This window comes from Sceloporus occidentalis, unplaced genomic scaffold (genome assembly GCF_023333645.1).
Source record: "Sceloporus occidentalis isolate IW3139 unplaced genomic scaffold, rSceOcc1.0.p SCAF_4, whole genome shotgun sequence".
NCBI classification, from domain to species: domain Eukaryota; kingdom Metazoa; phylum Chordata; class Lepidosauria; order Squamata; family Phrynosomatidae; genus Sceloporus; species Sceloporus occidentalis.
Genome location: NW_028316984.1, coordinates 38,574,912 through 38,599,544, shown reverse-complemented (window position 1 = coordinate 38,599,544; position 24,633 = coordinate 38,574,912). Strand labels below are relative to the sequence as shown.

General features: G+C 40.3%; 1 protein-coding gene across 4 annotated transcripts in view; it reads left to right on the top strand.

The window, feature by feature from the left end:
- The first annotated feature begins 2,512 nt into the window (after positions 1–2,512).
- Positions 2,513–24,633, top strand: part of ERICH2 (glutamate rich 2) — a 34,613-nt gene continuing 12,492 nt past the window's right edge. The window contains exons 1-9 of one of the 4 annotated variants that reach the window (XM_089523289.1): positions 2,513–2,531; positions 6,283–6,331; positions 10,330–10,363; positions 13,068–13,104; positions 16,905–16,938; positions 17,203–17,251; positions 18,847–18,883; positions 22,259–22,336; positions 23,821–23,903. In XM_089523289.1, coding sequence (XP_089379415.1) covers positions 6,290–6,331; positions 10,330–10,363; positions 13,068–13,104; positions 16,905–16,938; positions 17,203–17,251; positions 18,847–18,883; positions 22,259–22,336; positions 23,821–23,903 — 394 coding nt within the window. In that variant the 5' untranslated portion in view covers positions 2,513–2,531; positions 6,283–6,289. Of the gene's footprint in view, positions 2,532–4,321; positions 4,376–6,085; positions 6,167–6,281; positions 6,332–10,329; positions 10,364–13,067; positions 13,105–16,904; positions 16,939–17,202; positions 17,252–18,846; positions 18,884–22,258; positions 22,337–23,820; positions 23,904–24,633 lie in introns of those variants that run through there. The other 3 variants (XM_089523288.1, XM_089523287.1, XM_089523286.1) reach the window with 3 other exon arrangements.

Below are 24,633 nucleotides of genomic sequence, written 5' to 3'. Positions count from 1 at the left end.
GCGTTCCTTTTTGTCAGAGCAACATTTCCATTACTCTCTTGAAATGATCCATTTTGCACATTTGATATTTCAACTGTCGACATGGCACACTTTTACTGAGATAGATGTGTTGCTGCAGGCAATTCTTTTATTTTTCAGATTAGCTCAGTGATAGAAATCTTGGTGCACAAAAACTCTTATCCTAATTGCTTAAAAAGCAAGTGATAGACATCATACATATGTTGTTGCGTGCCTTCAAGTTTTTTCCAGCGTATGGTGACGCTAAGGCAACTCTATCACAGGGTTTTCTTGGCATGTTTCTTCAGAGGTGTTTTGTCTTTGCCTTCCTCTGAGGCTGAGAGAGTGTGACTTGCCCAAGGTCACCCAGTGGGTTTCCATGATCAAGAAGGGATGATAACTCTGTTCTGTAGAGTCATAGTCAAACTTTCATGCCGAGTCTCACACTGTATGTTGTACTTTCAGCATTTCATATAATTCTTATTAATGCCTGTGAATGGATGCATTTTCATGTCTGTATTTTTAAGTGGGAACTTGCCCATTAGAGAGCAGAATTTGTAATTTTGCTTCAGTTTATGCATGATGTGAACATAGCACCTGATAGCTAATGTACAATCTCTCGTAGGCTGGATCCAGATTGGCAGCACAATCCTAAATCAAAGCTCTGCAGATCTTGGAGATTATGACATTCTTTGGGAATTGCCTTGGGTCCCGTTCTGGGAGAAAGAGCCATACAAATGAAAGAAATAAATAGGAATAGGCAGGGATTTTCTTGGACTAGGTGAAATGGCTTTCTACTGTCCCATGCTGACATAACCCCATTCTGCCAGTTGATTACAGAGATCAGATGGCAGAGGGATCTTCACAACTTCTCTGCTGTTTGATCAGTTGGCAGAAGAACCCAAAAGTGGGGGGAGCAAGGAAGGTGGCAAATTACACCTGTTCAAAACTTTGCCCAGCCTAAAGATACAGACAGTATGCAGGTACAAAATTAGGCCAGGACGAGGATGCTTCTAAATGATTTCCAGCACACCCAGGATGGAAACCGTTTTGATTCAGGACATTACTGGCCTAGCATTCTGTCAGAGTAAGATTGTAATCTTTGTATCTACATTGCAGAATGAAAGCATACTGACATCACTTTAACTGCCATGACTCTATCCTGGGATTTGTAGCTTGGTAAGGTATTCAGCCTGGTCTGTCAGAGACTTCTGGTGCCTCACCAAACTACACATCCCAGGATTCTGTAAGATAGAGTCATGGCAGTTACAGCGGTGTCCAACTGCTTTAATTTTGCAAGATGGATACAACCTTAGTCTGAATCAAACCCAGTTTTGCTGCCAGAACATTTTCTCCACTACCAGAGAGGTCAGTTGTCATGCCAAAGCTGTTTCTATTAATCTGTAGCTGATAAACTTAACAAACCAATTACTGCATATTGTCATGGGCCTGTGCTCTGTTGAGACATTTAAAAAACTGAGAGTTCAGATTGCTTTGAAACAAAGAAACTATTGTTAATTCTTATGGAGCTTTTTAATTTGCAAAGTCATTGGTTGTGTCTTCTGAAATACACCTCGGAGATGGAACACCTACATTTTTTTGTATGTCAGAAACTGAGGTGGGAGTGATGTATTCAAAGGCATCATGTGACAGCTTGCTGAAATTGTTAATACATTGTATGTGTATGTGTCTTCAAGTAGCCTGTCTATGTATGGAGACGCCATGAATTTCATAGGTTTTTCTTAGGCAAGGAATACTCAAGAGCCAGTTCCTTCCTCTGAAATAGAGCCTACAGCACCTAGTATTTGTTGAACACCCCCCCATTCAAGTAATAACCAGGGCTGACCCTGCTTAGCTTCTAGGATCAAACAGGATCTGGTGCCTTCTAAGGGTATTAAGGTCCATTAATACATTACTGCTGCTTTAAGAGACATTAGATTAGAACTCTGGGGAAGGAAAGGAACAAATCAGATCCCTGGGTTCTTGTGTTGGGTTTCTCAGCAACTGCAGCAGCAGAGATTACATAACACTCTCTCAAACTTCAGGAGTAGCTTTTATTGAATACAGCTAAATGTATTTGAATCTTCAGGGACTGAAATGTGTAACACCAGGGCTGAGTCATGTCATGGAGTTACATTCCTGTCTGGTCCATGTGCCAGCATCCTTCTCAATGCTCACACACACACACTTTCCCGTTGCCTTTTCTCATACTATCATGCTCTATTGGTCCTTTTCCCCTGTATTTTTAACCCCACCTTACTATTTCAGTCAGCCTTTCCACTCACTGCTCACCTGAGATGCTGGACTACAGCTCCCATCTTCTTGAAGCGTTGGTCATGTTGGCTGGGAGAGACATCAGGCTGTAAACGCCTGCTTCAGTAATAAGAACACAAGATCTTCTTGTTCCCGGCAGTATTTTAAACATTTTTCTGCATTGGACCCATGGTCTTACTTCCTTCAAACACTAAGTAGGAAAACACCGTTTAGGCCTGAGCAGAACGTGTGAAGAATTACAGAGATTATTGGAGACTAAGGTAAAGACACATACATACAAATGGACACATCACTCCTAAGTAATTATGTTACATCAAGAAAATATATCTTTGAGGCTTTACTAATCTGTAGTGTTCTTCAGCAAAGGTAGGACTTGCAAGGTTAATCTGCTGTAATTTATTCATATTTATCACCCAAACCACTACTAACCCTCTTTAGCATTGAACTTAGTTTGAAAAGAAGCACCCAAACTGACCAGTCTGTATGGTAAGAATACTTTCTTTTCTTTTACAGTAAAGAATCAAACAAGTTCATTAATTCTGATTACAGGTTGCCTCCCTTATATGAAATGCTTGGGACCAGAGGTTTTTTGGGTTTCGGGTTTTTTTAAAATTTTGGAACACCTGTATTTGCTCATATGTACCCAGGTCTACACACAAAATTCATTTGTGTTTCATATACACTTTATACATATAGACTGAAAATAATTTTAAACAATGTTTTAAATAATTCTTTGCCTGAAACCACATTTTAGTACATTGAACGATCAGAAAGGAAACATGTCAGTATTTCAGCCATCCATGAAAATGTTTTGATGTTTGGAATATTTTGGATTTCAGAATTCTGGATAAGGCAAACTCAACCTGTATAGTATTTTAGTCAGGTGTATGTTACACTATAATGCTAGACATACAAAGTATAAGAAAGCAAATATAAAAACTTTTCAAAGGTATAGCTATGGGGGCGTCTGAAAGAGACGCCCCCGGGCAACCCTAGTACGTACACAGTACGTACTAAAAGGCCCATCAGTAAAGCAGGGACGTAGCCGGGGGGGGGGGGTTCTTGGGGTCCGGACCCCCCCCTTCCATTAGAAAAATGAATGGTGTGTGCTGCTGTGCCACCGCACCCAAGCCCCATTATAATGGTGGCACTTAGTCTGGACCCCCCCCCCTTCCTAAAATCCTAGCTACGTCCCTGTGTAAAGGGCCTATGTTAGTCTGGAAAATCAGTATGTAAAAGGATCTTGCAGCACCTTTTAGACTAAAAGAAAATTAAGAAACTGGTAGCATGAGCATGACTTCAGCCTACTTCCTCAGATGCATGTTTCCGCATGCATTTCATAGGCTGAAGTCTACAAAAGCTCATGCTACCAATTTCTTTCTTTCAGATAATCTCAAAGGTACTGCAAGATCCCTTTACATAACCTTTTCCCTAACATACTGCATTTTGAAATTCACCTTTCCAAAATTATTTTCTGTACCAACCATCAAGTAGTGGCTCTTTCATACCCACTGTCCCATTTCATAAGTAGTTATTTATGTAATTTAAAAAGAAGTATATGAATTGTTAGCAGGTAGTTGGCAGCATAAGGGTATTATATATCATATTATTAAGAATGCACCCAAATGTTATACATACCTTCCTGTGTCTAAACTGACCATTAGAATGAGAGTTAAAAATAGATTCCCTTTCACATTGATGGTTCAAAACACACTTCAGAAATAATCCAGTTTCAGACCGCTCTAACTGCCCTGTCCCAGTGCTAGGGAATCCTGGGAATTGTAGTTTATTGTGGTACCAGAGCTCTCTGGCAGAGAAGGCTAAACGTCTCACAAAACTATATTTTCTAGAATTCCCCAGCGTTAATCCAGGGCAGTTAAAATGGTCTCAAACTGGATTACTTCTGCAGTGTGTTTTGGACCACTGACATAACATCTACTATCTGCCCCAGGACTAAACCCTCTGACTGGAAGCATCCTTGTCTTGTAGTTCCCCTGATCTTACATGAGATGCAAAGGGTGCTCCAGCAGTCTTTCAAAAAGCTCTGAATGAAGAAAATCCTTTGTCAAAAAGACTGATTTTCTGGAAACACCTGAGGATAGAGGTATTTGTGCAGCCTTCTTTTGGGTATTCAAATATTTTCACATATCTACTTCTGATGCATGTGTTCCACAATAAGCTGCCCCCCTCACTGCACGACTGAGGGAGGGTTTCTCTAAACATCTTTTTAACTATCAACTGGTCAGGTCCAGTGTTTCGTTTTTCTGGTGACTGGGGCTAACCCCACCTGATCTTCTTTGTGCTTTGTTTTGTAGCAAGAAGCTCGCATTTCCAAATACAGCTCTAGAAAATACAGCTCCTAAATACATCTAAATAAAGATCAATGCTTTTGTCATCATTGGATATAATCTTATGTTCTGAAAAAAATCACCTTCTGAAGTCCCCTGTGAGACTCACTCAAAGAAAGGGCGTCTAGGGGCACCCCTGTGGGCCATATAGCAAATGCAGTAACGTCCACGCAGTGATACCTTTATTGAGCCAACCCAAATGCACAGTAATGACATGTGGAAAGCTTTCAAAGTCACACTGCCTTCTTCTTCATCAGGAAAACAGGAAAAAGGAATGGACGATGTTAGCCATAGGCCTGCATTTTGTTGTTTCTGTTCTTAGTTCCAGGGAAACGTCTTTGAATTGCAAATGGACATTAAATTTCATTGACTTTTAAAGTCTACCAGTCATCTGATGGCCAAAAAGAGAGGGGGTCAAGGGGGGAGGACATGAACATGACAGCCTGTGGATAGCCCTACCTACCATCTGAACTAAGACCAGAAACAGAAAAGGCAGGCCCGCTGTGGGGAGGGCTGCTTCATCTCCAAAACAGCTCCAGAAGTACTTGGAGAGAAAAGCCCCCCACACCAGATCCTGGAGGGAGGGAGGGAGGGAGGGAGGGCGGACTTTGGTGCCGTTCTTTTAACTTTTGGAGCATCCCCCTCCCCTCCCCTCTAGGCAACACAATTGCCTTCACAGCAGCACAGGAGAGAAAACTGCAGCATCTTGGATTCTAGAGGATCTCCAAAAGTTCTTCAAATCACAAGAAAATTTGCAATGGTTGCCAAGAGTGGGAGGCTTTAAAAGGAGACTGGAATTGATGGAGGTTTAGGGTCATCCATTGCTTCTAGTTCAGACAACTATATATTACTTCTGGTATCAGAGGCAGTGTCTCCCTCTGTTTATCATTTGTTAGAGAGCAGAAGAAGGGTGCATTCCTGGTAGCAGGCTTCTCATAGGCAAATGCCTGGCCACTGCATGAAATGACTGTCAGACCAGCATGGTTCTTCTGTAAATAAGATAGATGTAAGAGAGCCAGCCATGACATAGTGGTTTGAGCATTGTACTAGGACTAGGGTTCGAACCTCACACTGCCTCCCTCCCTCCCTCCTTCTCTCAGCCCTTTCTGGCTCTTTCCCTTTGCAAACTCGTCCATTCCTTTCTCCTGTTTTTCTGATGAAGAAGAAGGCAGTGTGACTTTGAAAGCTTTTACTGTGCATTTGGGTTGTCCCAATAAAGGTATCATTGCGTGGACGCTACTGCATTTGCTCTATGGCCCACATGGCTGCCCCTAGACGCCCTTTCTTTGAGTGAGTCTCACAGGGGACTACAAAAATCTGCGCACTCAGCCTCTCCGAGGCGCGCTCCGGAACCTTTCCTCCCCGGAACCTTTCTGCTCAGGCCCAGCGTTGCAGGGCGGCCTTCTTTTCTTGACGGCCCCGAAGGGAGCTTGCTGTTGCCATGGAGACGCTGCGGCTCCCTCCTCTCCCCCCCCCCCCAGCGACACTCTAAGGCTCTGTGAGGAAAGCTCTGAGGAGGAGCCCAAGGGCGGCGCCATGAAGAAGAGGTGCGTCTCTCTCTATGGGGAGAAGAATAACAGTCCTTGAGGCTGAGCAGTTGGGGGGGGGGGGTGGATGGGGGGACACAGGGAACACTCTGACCCTCCTTCCTTTTTGCTTGCAGGGTGAACATGGTCGTGGGGCAAGGGATTGCCCGGGCAGCGGCGCCCAAGGTAGGAAAGCGCCTCCATCCTCAGCAATGGCATGCAGCAGGGAGACCTTGTGGCCCCTTTGGGACTCACTCAAAGGAAGAAGTTGACAGCAGGAGCTTCCCTAGACTTCAGCCTACTTCCTCAGATGCATTTGGTGGAGTGGAAGCCAGGCACACACACACACACGCCATTGGTATGTGAGGTTGTCACATATCAATAAGGATCCACACGTACCAATGGCACACACACACACCCTGGCTTCCACTCCACCAAATGCATCTGAGGAAGTAAGACTGAAGTCCAGGAAAGTTCATGCTGCCGACTTCTTCTTTTCAGTGAGTCTCAAAGGGGCTACAAGGGCTCTCTATGTACTGATTCCACAGACTAACATGGCTATATCTTTGGATTTTAAGAAAAGGTAGCTTTTAAGAAAAACTGTAGTTCCCTAGTAGACGCTGGACTGAAATTCCTATCATTCCTTTATTTGGGTCTGCTAGTGCTAGCAAGGGCTGGTGGGAGATGCAGTCCAGCAACTCAGGAAGATTGATTGATTGATTGATTGGCTATATTATTTTATGCCATTCCATAGCAGGCCTGATTGGAGTCTGTTTCCCAGTCCCCCTTCTTTCAAGGGAGGGCACATGAGTGAGTAATCAGATGCTGTTGTGATCTACAAAGCATTTAAGTTGGCTTATTCCCATTTGAACTCCAGCCAGACCTGCTGAATTCAGTTTACTAACTTAAATGAATTTGAGATCATGTGTAAGATGATTAGCAGAGGTTCTAGTGTCCTGTAGAAATAACAGCTGCTGCGCATGTGGGAGAGAGATTGAACAGATAGCGTTTTTAAATATTAAATCTCACTAGTTTGTACTGAGAGATGAAAACTTATAACTAAGAGTTCGGATCCTGTGTCTTACTCACTGATGTAACAATAGACTTGCAAGAGGTCACATAGCAACTATAAATGAGATTATCCCATAATTGTATGGAATTCCAGAACTTAACTGATGTCAGTGAGTGCATATGTTTTCATACCAATCCCAGTGCTGAATTTCTAACTATGATATATTTTAAGAAGGATAAATTTAATGAAACTAGTTGTTGAACTACTCACACTGTTATTTGAAATCCAAACAAAAATCCATCAGTGATACCTTTATTGGCCAAACAAAATCACAATATACTTGTTGCAAGCTTTCGAAGCTCCATGGGCTTCTTCTTCAGGCAAGATGTTACAAACCAAACAGGAGGGGAAAAATCAATTTGGGCTGTTAGATGCCTGCATGTTGTTTCAGTCCTTAGTAAAGATGTTATGCTGGGGAGGATATCTTTTGTAGGCAGGCTCCTCCTCCTTCTGGCCACAAGGCAATAGGGAGATTGTCAAAGTCCAGGAAATTTAAAGTCCATTTGCATCTAAACAGGGACCCCTCTTTTGCAATCCAATATGTCTCCATTCCAGTGAGGTCACAGGCCTCTTTGTAGGCAGAGAACAATTCCTCAAGAAGTCTCTTTGTCTTCTGTGGGTCAATAAAAGTATCACTGATTTTTGTTTGGATTTTTTAAATGGGCAACACAGCTACTCCTGCATGTTTGTTGACTGAAATGTTAAGGATACCATTTAGAGTTTCAAACTGAGCCTTTTTCATACTTTACAGAGAGTACCCTGAGCAGCTTATAGAGTCGAGAAATAGATACAAATAGAAAGAGAGATAGGAAGGAAGGAAGGTTAAATAGGAAGAATCTGCAATCATTTCAGTTTCATATAATGAATTTATTTCTCCTTGGGTGTGAAGATTAGGCAGTTATGCCAAGCAGGGATCATTTATTGTTTTCCCCACCAACAGAGAACCTCAACCATGAACATGATATAAGTATGTCCCACTTCACTTCTGTTGCATACAGTCACTTGTTTGGTGGGCAGTCAACTAATTTCCATTACTGTCTTGCCTACATATACATCACTCTGTCTCTTCCTGACTGCTATAGGCTGGACCATCAAAACAAAGCCTGAAAGAATACCAGGCCATATGTGATTCCCCTGCTTTGCTTTGATGGGCTTTCCATTCATTCAAGACACTGCTTTTCACATAATTTGTTTATTAATGTAGATTTTAAAATCCAGCCAATCCCAGTTTGCTGCATTTTGAGACCTCCCAAGTGTTTGCACAGTGTGTCTAAATGACTTTAAGTTACTCATTCTTTGAGGATGGCCAAAGCTCAGGGACACTTGCTTGCAGGGCTGAACCGAAGAGTAGAGCAAGTAAGTACACACCACCCCTTTGAAAGAACTAAGTCAAAAAAGTAGAGCATGTTCATTCAGACTTTGCTGAGTGTGAATGTGGGGGGAAGGGTTATGTTATGTCAGTGTATGGTGGGGCAGAGGCTAGTCTGAGACAGAAGTCTGCTAGGACAACAGCCTATCAGATAATAGAATACTGAACCAGAAGCAGTATACACCAGATACGTTGCACTGCCCTTTTTGAATTAAAAAAAAATAAAGTAACTTTTTAAAAACAAAATAACTTGGGAGGCACTGTAACCCACTAATCTTTTATAAAAGATTTTCTTCTATTTTTTTCCCTTTAACATGGCTTTTGAAATGTGGAAATGATCCAGCTTTAAAAATCAGTTTTTAACCCTAAAATGACTTTGCCTTTCTGAGAAATGGGTCACTTGTGGCACGGAAAAATATTGGTTCAGAGGAGTGTTTTTTGGTGTTGCTGTTTAGAGGTCTTTAAACAGAGGCTGGATGGCCATCTGTTGGGGATGCTTTGATTTAGATTTCCTGCATGGCAGGGGGTTGGACTGGATGGTCCTTGTGGTCTCTTCCAACTCTATGATTCTATGTGTCAATCAAAGTTGCACCCCAATTCTGTTTTGCAGTGACATTCTTGGTGTTATTTTCCTGTTGAAATTACTCTGCTTATTATAATCCTTTGTTTTGTCTTTGTTTGGCTTTGCCAATAGTTCACTCTGCTTTCTGTGCATAAGTCCCAGTGGGTACTATTGATGTCAAGCCTTCAAGGGCAAAGTAGGTTTTGAGGAGGGATTTGAAGAATGAGAGAGAGGTGGCATCATAGAGGCATGAAGAGCAGCAAAGGAGAAAGTACAAAATCATTTGATGGAGCAAGAAATGTAGAGAGTACTAAGAGTGATTAAACTGGTGAGCACCGGCAAGGATTTGACAGATGATAAAAGTGAAAGGGACAAAGCCTAAAAGGACAAGGAAGAGAAATACAGGATTCAGGAGAAGCCAGGAAACCAATGTGGGGATTAAGGAAACAAAATAAACAGATTATTTTGGTGAACAGATGTGCAGAGCCAATTACCACAGTGAAAAAGGTCCAGGTGAGAGATGGCTATACGTAAATGAGAGTGCTTGCCAAGCAGACAAATGGAAGGGCTATGCTTCTGAAATGTTGTAAACAGAGAAGTGGCATGTCTTGGTGATAAACTGAAGTTTTGTTAGGGTGGGCAGAGCAGAGGAGTCAAAGATAAGCTAAGGCTTTATAATGCTATTTGTAGACTTGGGATGCTTCACATATTTTTAGTTACATCTTTTTCTCTTTAGCTTTTAAGGTGAGATAAAATTTAGCTGTATGTTTGAGCGTTAATGTCATTTTATAGTTTAAATTCTATTATTTCATTAGTATCAATTATGTATTATATTATTTCAGAATTTTATAATTCTGTGATGCCACGTTATGCTGACCACAGACCCACTGAGACAGAGACACAAATAAAAAAGTCATAATAATGCTGTAGTAGAGAAACATTGCTATGTCCAAAAAAGAAGGCAGGATGAAGAATGATACCTTTGTTTTGTTCTGTGGTCACCTGAAAAACGTGTGATGTATAGAAAATAGTTGCTACTATTTCATTGGTTTTGTATAATTCAATCTTTCTAATGGCCTCCTTTCTAGACAGGAAATGCATATGATACATTTCCTGATTTGCTCCCACTAAACAGCTTTTAAGCCTTACCATTTGGATTTTTTTAATTTGCATTCTTTTAGGTTTCTGGAATGATGGAAGTGATTCCTCCTGAAGGTATAGTATTTGTTCTTAATAACTTTATGTATTTTATAATATTTTATTTATTGATCTTTACATAGGTCTTTATAGGTCTTTACATTTATTTAAAAAATACATCCATGTCACATCATAAAAGAGCAAACATCTACATTTAAAATTCGTAGAAGAGTGTTTCATTGATTTTGTTTTATTCTGATTATTTTGTCATTCCACAGCTTAGAATGCATATTTAAGTCTGTCTACCCAGTTGTAGACAATAGACTGGCACCCTACATCCTCTTTTTTGGAGCAAGCACTGTTGAACAGAAAGAGATGTATTTCTGAGTATGTTTTTATAGGATTATGCTGTAAGAGGCATTATTGGCACCAACATGTCAATGTTAACTTGGTAGCTGTGGAGGTGACATACCTGCTCTCTGGACAGTACTGTAGTGCTGTTCAAGGAAATCATTTGCACGGCAAATACCCAAGCCTTTTTCTTCTTTTAATCAAGAGATGCGTATCCTGTTTGTGTTTTAAATTACCGAAGTCACCTTTGTACTATAGCCAAGGTTGTATACATTGTTTCTAATTTTTTTTCCCACAGGGATGTTGTCTCATGGTCAAAGTGTAATGAAGGAAGGATCTATAATAATTTCTCCTTTTGAGGTGGACACACACACACACACACACATATATACACACACATATACACATGTATATATATCACCCAAGCTGTCCTAAGTATGGAAGCATCTGGAGCTGAAATTGGGATTATAGAACATGGCCCAATGACACAAACCTCCATCTTGTTTCTTCCTTCCAAAATATCCCATCTTTCTCTCAACACTGACTGCTAGCGATGCCTGTACTTATTACCCACCAAGCTACTGGAGGCTTTCCATTTTTTAAAAAGGTTAGCAAATGAATATGCTTTGGAATAGGTGAGGAATCTCAAAGAAGCTACTACTCTTTTGTTACCAGACTGGACCACAAAATGAAATGGTGGCTGACAACAAAATGTTGCAGTATATCCTCAACCTCTAACAGGAAAGCTTCTGCACAGGTCTCCAGGCAGCCAGAAGAAACCCTGCTGGGGCCTGTGGATGTGGGGAATTTTCAAGAGGAGTATCAGTGATGCCTCTCTTTGTATCCATCTGAAACCTGTTTCACAGTCCTGTATAGTGCTAAAGGGTTTAGATTCAGGGCTTGCCATATCACATTATATAGAAATTTTCTGGATATTGAGAAAGGAAACAGTACAGGAGAAAGAGTTTTTAACTTTGTCCTATACATTTCCCTGACCCTGATGTCCATTTCCAGCATATTGTAAATTGTTGAAGAATCAGGCCAGACCAATTCCCTCTATTATGCCAGATTGGTCACCGGCACATCTAGGTTTGACCATATAACACAAGTATTAAAATCTGTTCACTGGCTGCCAATTACCTTCCTGGCGCAATACAAGGCGTTGGTCATTAATAATAATAATAATAATAATAATAATAATAATAATAATAATTTGTTTTATTTATATACCGCTATTCCAAAGATCATAGCGGTGAACAGCAAATAAGCTAATTAGCAAGTAAGCTAATTTGCCCCCAACAGTCTGGGTACTCATTTTAGCGACCTCGGAAGGATGCAAGCCTGAGTCGAGCTTGGGCCTTTTTGCTGGTCTTGAACTCGCAACCTTGTGGTTTCGAGTGAATGGCTGCAGTACAGGCATTTAACCACTGCGCCACCAGGGATCCATTACCTTTAAAGCTCTACATGGCTCGGGCCTGAGTTACTTGTGGGAACGCCTCTCCCTACACAATCCACCCTGCACTTTCAGAACATCAAGGAAGTATTTACTGGAACACCATAGTACCAGGTTAATGACAACTCCCCATAGGGTGTTTACAGCAGCGACCCCAAAATTATAGAATAGCCTACAGGAAGAGATCCGTTGTATTACTACCTTAGAGACCTTCAAGAAGGCACTCAAAACGGATTTCTTCCGGTGGGCTTATCCATTAGATTCTATATAGAAGTTGATGATAATATCCTACTCTCAACTGTGATCACTGACTACTGACAAATTAATTTTAGAGTAATAATAGGAAGTGGTAAATTCAATATTAGTGTTTTATTGTTCATATTAATGTTTTGTACCATTTGTATTACCTTGTATTATTTTATTGCTGTAATCCCACCTCGATCTTTGGAGAGGCGGGAAATATAAATAAACTCTATTATTATTATTATTATTATTATTATTATTACCATCCTTGTCAATGAAAAAAATCAAAGATCCCTCTCAGTTCTTAACATTCCAAAGGTCTTGAGAATCCCCTGAACATGTACCATTAGCAGGTTATTTGATCATAGATTTTCTTTAAATTTACCAGCAAGTACACTTTTTCAATATAGCTGAGAAGCCACTAGCTTATAGCTTACAAAACTAATGCCTTATTATGAGATGGCCCTGTTTCACTGCTCAACTGACCAGTTCTCCCAAGTTCAGTAGTAAAAGGAATGGTGCTAATTTAATAACATGCATGTTTTTTTCACTCACCTTGCTTTTTGTTATATGATTCCTTAGATGTCTAGTACGAAATTTCATTTAGTTAGTTTAAAATATATTTTGAAATTCTGTCAGTTTAAAGTTATATGTTCTTTTGCTGACCTTTGTATAAATTGAAAAAAATACAGATTAATTTTGAGGACATAATATATGTTTTCTCTTTTTTAAAAGATGGATTTGTCCTAGAAACACGATTGCCTTTATCAAGGTAAGGAAGATAAAATAAGTTCTTGCCCTTGGTTAGTTTAGGAGCCTTGAGAGTAGCTGATATTGGTCTCTTCCTCTTTTTCTTGTTGGTGAGATGCTATCAGCACTGTATTAATTACCTGTACTTGGAAGTAATTCTAACTAATTAATTGGGATTTACTTACACAGAAGTGTTACTGCAACATAAAGGTTGAAGTGTAAATTGTACACATATGTTATAAACCCTAACCACAACTTTTTCAATAGAAAAATGGATTTTAGAGTTGGTATTCTGCAGCAAAAGAGCAGCAGATTGTGCTTCATTCTCTTTCCACCACTGTTCTGTCCTCTTTGCCTCATTCCAAACACATCTTTTTTTTTAGCCATATCAAATGTAAGTTAACCATGGAGTTTATCACATGGGAGGGAATTAACCAAATCCTGTGAAGAAATGGGATTTAAATCCACAAAAGCAGGATCATTTTCAGACGCACTGAGCATTATTCCAAAATTAACCCACACAGAAAGTGGACAAATCCCACAAAAGCCTGATTGTTTCCAGACATATCGGGGGCATTGAGCATTAATCCGATATTAACCCGAAAGTAAAAAGCAGCCAATTTTGTCCACTTCCTGTGTAGGTTAATGTCGTATCAATGCTCAATGCCCTTGTCTGAAAATGATCCCGCTTTTGTGGGATATTTGCGGAATTTAAATCCAGTTTCTGCACAGGATTTGGGCACTTAGTCTCCAGTGTGATAAACACCCATGTTAGTCATAAGAAAATTTTCCAAATTATGTGACCTGTAAACCTAATTCAGAGTCTCAGTAAAATCTCAACAAATATCCTGCAAGAAGCAAACTCAAATTAAAAGGTGAGGGGAGAGGAGTGGACAGGATTAGATTTGGGCATACTGTCATGTAGAGTCATCTCTGGCTATGTCTTTATCCTTAGGTGAACAACATAGTTTGTTGGTAGGTAGAAAGCATTTAATATACATATATAGTCATACCTCTGTTATCAAGCCTCTGACAAAGAAACTCATTTTTATACACACCCAGCTTCTTGTATTTTCTTCCTTGCCCTGTATCTAACTGTAAGTTTTTTAGTAGTATCAGCATTTACAGGGTGGTGAAGGAGATGGCTGGAAAAACAGTTTCAATACTGAGTTGCAGCAGCATATCTGCAGTAGACAACACAATAAAAGCTTGAGGTAGGAAAGACTGGGATCCTACTGTAACTGTGAGTGCCTGCCTACAACAGGCAAGGTAAACAGCAGCTTTCTCCAGAATTCCTTACTTAGCATGTGAGAACAGCCAAAGAAAGAAAAGGAGGGGAAGCAGATAAGCCTGCCTCACCAAAAATCATACATCTGTAAGCTGGGTTACCAAAATTGAAATCATGTGAAAAATGGAGACTGGTAAAAGGGAGAAAAAATCATCCCTGGATGCATTTTTGGAAGAAGCGCTCAGGGATTTTCGGTTCAAAATGTTTTTGCTTACTTACTTTGTCTGACTTGCTTACATCATTTCACATGTACATATTGTTTAGTTTTGGGAGGAAAATTATTGAAACATGTTAAAATGGTCTTCTTTTTATGATACATGAACCTATCCCCAGAGACACCACAAGGGGTGTGTGGGGAATGCAGACCACACCAGGTGACACCTTAGTAAGGAGGTGAACATCTGGTGAGGTGGTCACTCCTGTCACTGCACCCCTTCGCCAGCCAGGGCACCTCTGCTGTCTATAGACTATGGCTGCTGGTGGGGTGCTGCTGCCACCTGGAAGTTTCTTCCAGGTCTGTTGGGATGAATGAGAAAAGGCTGCCCCATGAAGACTTCATCATTTACTGCTGCTGCTCCACTGGGGCTGCCACTTCACAGAGACATGCATGAGTCTAGCCACTGCCACTGCCTCTGCTGTGCTTTGGCCTAGAGCCACTCCTCTCTACCTTCTGCTACTTCTTTTGCCTCCTGTGTCCATATGACAGTGGTTCAGGGCAGAAGCATCTCCATGAAAGTAGCAACCAAGGGCAAGGCTCCACCACCACAGCCTCCTCATCCTCATCCTGCAGCTTCTTCACTGGGGCTGCTGCTGCTCTGGCAAAAGAGGAAACTGAGCATGCTCCTTGGACCTGCCCCTGTCACCCCACACACCAGAGCTGGCATCTTTGCATTGCTGCTGCCACTTGCCCAGGCCAAGAGAAGCAGGAACACACATGGCATGAAGGAGGAGGACTCTACTCACTGCCTTAGCTGCCCCACTGCTTGCCTGTTTGAATTTTCCAAGGAAGGGCAAAGAAAAACTTTGGGGCAAAATGGAGGTAGTCACCAAGAAGAAAAATGGGGGAAAGAAGAGCACTGAGAGAGAAACTCAGGCAGAAAGGGCTGGTCTGATCCAGGATGGAGACCCTTGCAAGAATACAACTTCTGCTGCCACCGCATCTCCTCCCCCTCCACTGAGCTTTCTCACCCACCCAGCAGCCCACCCTCACCACAGCAGAGGTGGCTTGGCTGGTGGAGGATGGGTAGCTGGGGAGGTGACACCAGTCCTAGTAATGCCACTGCCTATCCCTATTATTTCCATGTTATTCTGCTTCTGGTACCAAATTTTCTGTAGAAGAAATAATGGCCAGGAATACATCTACTTCATTAACTGAGGTATATCTGTATGTAACAAAATTGGAAATAGTTTTAGCAGGTATTCTAGATGTTGAAAATGTCAATAGAAGACAAAAGGCAGCTTTCTCCTGTGTAGGATCTCTTCATTGAGGGATGGACCAAGACTTTTGTTGCCAGAGGGAAAGGACAAGATGGTGATCCTAGTTCTTAAAGTGTAGAGGATAAGCTGTGGAGCACAAATGGGTCTGTTTTCTCTTGGGAATATTTCCCTCTCTTGAAAATGGCCAGGTTCTCAGGGGTATAGTTGGCGAGAGCCTGCCACTGCTAATCCCCAGTAATTGCCATCTGAAGCAGTTGCCTTATTAGTCTTAGACCTGGCCCTGCCATGCTTCAGTCAGTAACTTCAGTATTCCTTGGAAAAGTCATTGGAGAATAGCATTCTGCTGTATACCAGTGGCTGGCTGTTGCCATCATCTCCTCTTTGCAGGCTTCCTATTGAGGCTTCCTGTTGGCTACAGTAAGTTGGAGCTGATAGGCCTTTGGTCTGCTCTGTCAGGTTTTTTCTTATATTGGGTTAGTCTTACCAAATAATTGGTGAGCAATACAAGATAAACTATGAGTCAAAAGGTAAAAGATTTATTTCTCATAACAAATGATTTATGTAATCTACATATTTTGTGTTTAGGTTTGTTTTCTGATTGGTCATTGAAAGGGAAACATGGCCTTAATTTGCAAGTCTGGTTGTTGAGGCATGCATCTCTGAGGAAATACACTTTAAGAAGAAAATTTTATTAATTGCATGTGTGCTGTTCACATGCTGTATGACAGTTATTGCATGTGGCAGGAGCACTATTCCAGTTGCCTATGGGCAATATTACAGCTGAATAGTGCTGCAGTAATATGAAAAGTCATTCAAGCAGCCCTTTCGTACGTTTGCTGTAAGATATAAAATATGATGGCCTGCAGAAAACACACAAACTAGTGTGGTGGCTTACAGCAGAAGGGTGTTTAAAAATTTCTGGACTTTCAAGATGTTTAATTGTGATATATTCTTAAAACTGGAATCTTTGAAGGGGTAATGGACATGAAAAATACATTATATGTATCAGTATTTTAAGATACAAATTTATTTTGATCATTATTTCCACTTTAATAAAATTTACTATACACTTACACAACTTATTTTATCTATATTAGGCATAATGGCTTAGGAAGGACAGATGCAATGAAGGTAAAATATTCCTCTTGAATTCTGCTATATATTTATCTTTAAAGGGAATGTATATCTTTGCATTTAATATTTTTTATTTGGGAAACAATTTAGTTTTAATCTGTTGAATACACCTTCTGTGTGACCCAGGTCTATATTTTGTATTTATGTTACGGTGTTTTACTCCAGTGTGTAGTAATTCTCACTTGTAAGAAATATGATGAATAATTTGATAATAGAATTGGATGGCAGCTCATATTGTTGGTTCTTATGTCTATATTGTAGGAACAAAAAAATAGGCAAAATGGAAGATTGCATGTCTTTGGGCCAAAAGGTAAATAGTTCATAAGCTCTCATGTTACACAGGCCTCTTCCAGCCAAAACAATTTCCTTTCCCCAAAATAAATCAGCTTCACTCTTTTAATCCATTTTTACTTATAAGGTATTTACAAAAACCAATATGCCAACTTTTAGGAATTTACTTGGTAATTCCACATTACTAAGTCCTTTGTCTACCAAAAATTCATTTTCATTTCCTCACAAATTTATTAAACTTTCTGACTTAAGTCTGCAGTCTTAAAACTTCTTAGCAGGAATCCTCAAGATCTCATATAATATTATGAAAAGCAGAGCACTCACCCAGGTATTGATGACAACAATTAGATCAAAGATTTCTTTTCATTCTATAAATTCCATTGCTGTTACAAAGATAGTTAAAGAAAGACTGCTGACTTAGGCCTGAAGCGATGGGCCAAACAAAGCGGCTTCCAGCCACTTTGGGGGTATGACTTTAGATGATGCATGCCCCCAAACCGCCCAGAAGCCATGTGGAGAGCACGCTGAGCCAGGAAAAGCCGTCACAGAAAGGGGCGGTGAAAAGTAACTCCTGCTGATGTCCCATTCGGGACCATGGCAGTGGCTCGCTTTGAGAGTGAGCTGTGCAGTCACTGTGGTCTCCACTCTACTACCTGACTGTGGCTGGAGCAGCCTCTGGTCGCTTCTTTTGGCCAGTCTGCTTGTTACTTATATGTCCATAAAGGCTTCCATGCAGTGAATGAGCTGGTTGAATTTGTCCATCCCCCACTTCAATTGACTTCAACTGCCACAGGGACCACAAGCCTGGTGAGGTTTTTAGTCCTTTGTGGGAAATTTCCTTGTTTGGGAAGATAAATCACTAGTTGGAGCCTGACTCCAGACTGGTGATAGCTTTGCTGCTGCTCTCTCACAGTGCCCCGTAAAAGGTGTCAGTCTGTTATTGCCATACGCAGAAGTCCCTTCTGCTCACACGCTTCTAATACTAAGTTCTTCCCCTGATAAGCTATGAGGGACCTGCATACCTTTGCTTGGCACTGAGAAGATGGGTGACCTTGAGAGCATTGTATGGTATTTGTGCACACTTTGAAGCTTTGTGTTGTAAAAAAGGGAAAAGGCCTAGAGCAGGAGGAAGTTGTGTGGGCCAAGGGCCCCATGATGCCATTAATTCACCACTACCACCACTACCCCCCCCAAAAAAAAATAGGCAAAAATCTCATTTTTCTGCCTATAAAACCCCACAGTCGCCATACTTTCCCCTAAAATTGCAGCTGAAATAAGAAAATTCCAGTTCTGGTCTGCAGTGGCATCTACAGTGGGACACTCCAGTTTCACTCCTGTGAAACTCCCAGGAACCCCCAGTGTGTGACCTTTAGGCCTCAGAGAGTGCTCACCCCTGGTCTAGAGTAAAGTCTTGAAACAAAGCCCAAGGCGTCCCTGTTTCCCAAAAAGTAATGTTGTGTTATGTTAGAAATGCTTATTAAACCAATGTTTGCAATAATTTCTTAAAATTTAAAATGATCATTTTTAATGCTGTTTTTTCCAAGAAAAATTACATTTAATGAACTGAGAGTGTTTTGAATTGACCAAATCTCCTCCCCCCCCATTGTTTTTTAGAAGAAGTAATTATTGAACCAGTTCAAACAATGCAACGGTAAGATGTCATTTATTGTGCAGCTAGATATAGATGGCATAATCCTATACATATTTACTTGAAAGAAAGTCTCACAGAGGTCATTGGGGCTATTTCCTAAGTAAGTACAAATTGTATTTCAGCTTCAGGTGCTTTTGAAGAATTGTAAATATATGTATTATTACTTTTAACTCTTGGCATAGTTATCATGGATTTTAACATGCATATTTTCTGGAATTTTTCTTTTGGACAATATGGCTACCTTTTGCTTTTCATGTAACCTTGCTGTACTCATGAGATCATACCTTGTCAGAAGTTTTTCTTCCCCTTCTCCTCTTCCTTCACTGTTTTAGTGTTCTCAACCCAATGTTTTATATGCATATTCTGGTTATAAATGTGAAATCAGGCATCTAGTAAATACTTTGACAGTAGCTCTCAGCTCTCCCTCCCAACTTCCACTTTCTTGCCTCAATGTTTGTGTGAAATGTGTAGGAAAATGTGGATTATAGCCATTTTAAACCCCAGCACTTTATAGTGTATTGGAAGGACTTTCTAGTAGTAAATAGTCTACTATTCTTTGAAAACTAGGCAATTGTTGTTTCTCAGGGTTGTTTTTTTTAATGATTATACAGATCAGCCATTACTACCAAATGTTGCTACTTTCCATTCTCTTTTTCTTATAGCATTTTAACAATGCACAGAGATGCTTTGTAAACTATCAGCACTATGTTGCTGGTAGCAAAGGTCTCTTGTCCCTGCCTCAATGTAGTATGGTCACATAGGAGACTGCAAGAGTTTGGGTAGCCGCAGCTTTACTCAGTCTCTGGTTGACTTAAGGGCTCATTTAAAGCATACCACAACTCTTTGCTTGTTTCCTCTACCAAGGCACAAGGGACTTGTGACTGTTCAGACCCTATTGGATTCAAGTTATGCTGGAGGATAAATATGTATTATCGTTATATTGGTAGGGTTTCCATGCAGTCTTATTGATATTATTGAGTCAGACTTTTCATTATATCCTTTGACTACTTTTGTTGCCACTCTTTCTTGCCACTCTTTCTTCTCAGATTGTGATTTCCAGAGTAAAGCGCTAAGTAAATTTCCAATTGAAATGTCCCATACCTGCCCCCTTTCATTCACTGCCACCAAGTATTGAAGTATTTACACTTTCCGTTTCTTGTTTTACAATTTTTAGTTTCCTCTGGATTCATGCCTCTCCCATTCCACCTTCCTATTATATGCATTGTGCAGCTTCAGACTTTCCTTTCACTTCTGAGTATACCAGCAGTTTAATGTTCATTCAGCTTAAGTCCAGTTGTGTCATTAGATAACAACACTCTTCTTTTTTGTCCTTTGCTCTCCCCCTGTGGCAGACACCCTGTGGGTGTCTTCCAGCCTTGAGTTTTCATCTTTCAGCACTATCTCTTGTTTCATTTTGGATTGTCTCATCATAGGGTTTTCAAAGTAAAAAAACATTTAGAAGTGGTTTGCCCGTGCTATTTTCTGCACAGTATCAATGAGAGTTAGCTCAGGTGCCACTGCCATTGTCTCTAGAAGATGCTCCACCAGTGTTGCCTCCCATTAATCCAGCCATGCAGTAGCTTTCCTTCTAGAGTTTCTCTCCTGACATCATCACTGGAACTATCAGTGCCAACGAAATATCAGTATTCCTACCTTAGTCACTAGAGAGGGTAGTAGGGGTGGACCAGACAGGCAGGAAAAACCTGTGTTTTCCAGAAGTGGGGCAAACTTCCACTGCCTGCACCAGCTGCTCCCAAGGCAGACTGAACATGCATAGCTCAACCATACTGCACAATGTCAAGCTGCACTGCTGGGTAATTATTTCTTGTCGCCTCCCCACCATGCATGCTCAATGTCTCACAGACACACTGCTGGCGACCGTTAGGGTATACCAGCTTCGTCCTTTTAAAATGCGCACCTGCCCCAGTGCATTTATATGCAGCTTTAGGGTCAGGGTTAGGATGAATAGCTCCTTCAAAACCACTCTCGTGTTGGGACATTTATACGATGGTCGAAGGTGCGCATTTTCTGGGCTAAATCGGAATATCCTGGCTTTTTTTATTCTGTTTTTTAGCCCTAGAGCACAGCTTCAGTGCAGGTTCCCCCCACTATGGAGGTGTGCATCATCAAAGCAGGTGGAAACCATTTTATTTGGCCCGTCTTTTTCACCCCCCAATCTAAGGTTTCCAGTTTGATCATTCAAATAGAGTAGAAAATAGAGCCTGGTCTCCCAGAGCTATTAGTCTCAGCCCCCTGACACTGAAACACTTCACTGTGTTAAGGTGTATGTCTGAAAGGGGATGAAAATATATAAATAGAATTTTAAAAGTAAATAGCACCTGCCAGTTAAAAACTGAAATCAGCTTAAACACCTGCCTGAATAGAAATGGCTTCACCTAACAATAGAAGCACATTTGGAATGAAATTAGTCTGGCCTGGGAGCTCCTACTGTATAAACTTATGGAAATCTTTCTGAAAGTGTGTTGTTGTTTTTAAATCTCAAAATGTTGTTAAAGAATTGTAAATACAAACAGTGAGTAAGGGAGGGAAAATGAAACAGCTGAAAACTTTATTACTGTGGGTTAATTTCTAATGCAAACTTTTCCTTCCATTAATTCTAAAATTAACAAGTAATGTAAGCTAGTACATAGTATACATTATGGTAATTTCATTCCAATTGGGCTTCATTTCTAAAGATATATATTTTTCAGTTTGAGTGTTGGACTATGATTTTGGTGACCAGGGTTCAATTCTCCACATAGCCATGAAACCTGCTGGGTAACCATGGGCAAATTACATGCTCTCAGCCTCAGTGGAAGACAGTATCAAACCTCTGAACAAATCTTGCCAAGGAAACCCCATGATAGGGTTGCCCTAAGTCTGAAATGATCTGAACGCACATAACAACAACAAAAACAATTGTCATTGCTGCCTAAGTAGAAAAGATAAGCAAAGTTTGGATTGGGCATTTTATATTACAGATCATTGTGCTGATTATGGCTTGTTAAGTAAACTAAGTTTTTTTTCATTTTGAGCCTCAATGTTAGATCAACTGAAATTCCAGAGAGATATAATCTTTGCTGTATAGTCTTGTATAATGAAAATAGTAACATTTTCAAAAATATATTGATTGTACCACAGTTTGGATAATTTAGTTTATGCACATATTACATACTCTGTTTGATTGGCTGCTAAACCAAAAGCAGCCTTTGATCTTGATACCTCAGTGCAGAATTTAAGAAAAGAAGAAATAAATGGAAGGCCCAAGTAGTTGGTAAGAATTTTTGTATATCAGTGGAATTATTATTCTGCAGTTGATGTCAAAACTTTTTTATGGCTGTTCTCCCCCCCACACTTTTTTTTATACCAAGGCAGTATGGGATGTGGAAATGAATTTGCAAGCAGACCTCCATCAAAGCAAATCTTGTTATGTTCAGCCAAATCATTAGAAAAGTAAGTCTCACTTCAGTAGAGTTCTTAATTAATTCTGTTATTAGAACAAATTGCTGACGTTGAACTTTTTCAGTAGTTAACTGTAATCCCTTTGTAGAACACTGTTGATCTCAACCAGCTCTTAAGGCTTGCTCTTGAAACAGTGTTGGACTAATCTTTATATTATGCTCACCAGTGGGATGCTGGCAAAAGGACAGCATCATGAATGCTTCTTGTCCCAGATGTGATGTCTAGCATAGCATCATGATCTTATTGAGGATTTCCACATCTTCACTGGATGTTCCTTGTAGCTGCTGGAGAGCCAGCATTGTATGGTGGTTATTATGTAGGGCTGGGAGATTTAGGAGATCCAGGATCAGATCCCCACTCAGCCATGAAATTAAATGGCTTGGGCCAATTGTGCTCAACCTAACCTACTTCACAGGGCTGTTGTAAGGATAAAGTGGGGGGGGGGGAGAGCTGCCTTGAGCTCAGCTTAAAGGCACATACATACATGGAAGTGCTTGCTATGGTAATGGGATTCTGCATGATGAGAGTTTCTTACAGCAATACTTAGGTGTCACTTGCCACAAAGAAGATGCTTTATTTTGCCTCCATGGCAGATGTAATATGGACAGCAGCCTTCAGTCGGAAATGTAGGGAGCAATTTGGAAAATATAACATTAGTTATTTTTTTTTCAAATATTCTTTATTGGTTATTTACAAATAAAAACAAATATTTACATATTTTTAAGTTCTATTCACAAATTTTCTTTCACTCCTCCCCTCCCTCTCTCATATTGCTATATTTGGTCTTCTCCAAATTATTTTGTGTCCCTCTGTCCGATCCTCTTCTCTCCCGGTGCTACGATATTTGCAAAGGATCTAGAATGTGTTTACCTCTTCCTTGTTGTTTAAAGATCTTCTTATTAAAAGTGGCTTTCGGTGGGGCTCAAGTCAATCTTAAACTCCCTTTCCGCAGCAGTGGTCTGCTCGCATCCTCTATAGGAGTACAAGTCTCAGCTTTCTCATGTGATTTCCCCCCTTTGAGAGACCGGACTTGACTCAAAAAAGAGAACACCGTGGGCCCATCCGAGTCCCCTTTATCGAGGTGATCTCTTTGACTCAAAACCGGGTCATTTTCACCTTGGAAGGTGCCACTTACCACAAACTATTGTGGTTTGCGGCTTTTCACCCTGCCATCTTCACCGGAAGTCCAGAAAATATAACATTAATTCTAAGTTGCATTTCTTCCATGTCAAGATTGAATAGCAGCAAATGTACCTATAAGGCTTTTAAAACTTTTAAATATGTGTGTGTTACATAAAAAAGATGTATTTAATGCCTTGTCTAGTTGGCCTCTCAGAAAAATATTTTAACTTGATGCCACTTTAATTTTGTAGAATCATAATTGTAATCAAAGCACAATATCTCTTCAGTTCCGGTTTGCATTTCTTAAAACATAAATTTTTTGTCTTCCCTTGGAAAACCTTTGTGATACTTAGAGAGAATGCTTTAACAAGGATTGCAAAAAATAAAAATCTGAAGATGAGTGTAAGACTGCAAGAAAGCATAGAAGAAGAAACAGGTAAGACTTATGGTTCCATTAAATTGTTAAACTGGAGCCTGAAAGAATGGAGCTCAGATTATCCCTCTTAGCATATACACATATTATGAGTGAACTCACATTCTTTATATAATAAAAGTTACCTTGTTCAAAGTAATTAGAGAAATGAAAGATAGTGGTTAAAAAGGGCATTAAAATGCTATGCACACTTTCTTTTCTATAATGTTTGTGCAAGATCCATTCTTTGATCCAGGCCATGTTTTTTAGAATGACCTGAACTAAGGATAGAAAATTCAGCTCAGGTTCTTCTTTGTAGATCTGGAAAGGTTAAAACAGTTAGACTGTGGCTTTAGAGAGAGAAGCCACAGAACAGTAAGGCTTGCACCCTGTAAGCATCTGATGAATTTGTATTATTACTCTGAAAAACTCCAAGCCTCTAAACTCACTACTTCCCCTTGTGTGTCCTTGCACAAAGGTTCGCCAAAGAAGTTGATGATGTGCTCATTTCTCACTTCACCCCACCCCATGCAGCAGTTTGTTACAGCCTTCCCTTTTTGTTTTGTCAAATCACATAAGTTAAGTTTCGTAAATACTTTCCTGAAAGTAAGATACTGTGCAGTATATGTGTTTGCACAGAAAACTGATTCATACAGAGATACCTAAAAGGTGTCTCCAACTTCTCTGGCTTTGTTCACTCCCTCCTTCCCCCAGTAAAAACATTTGCTGAACTACTTGAAACAATGGTCTGGCT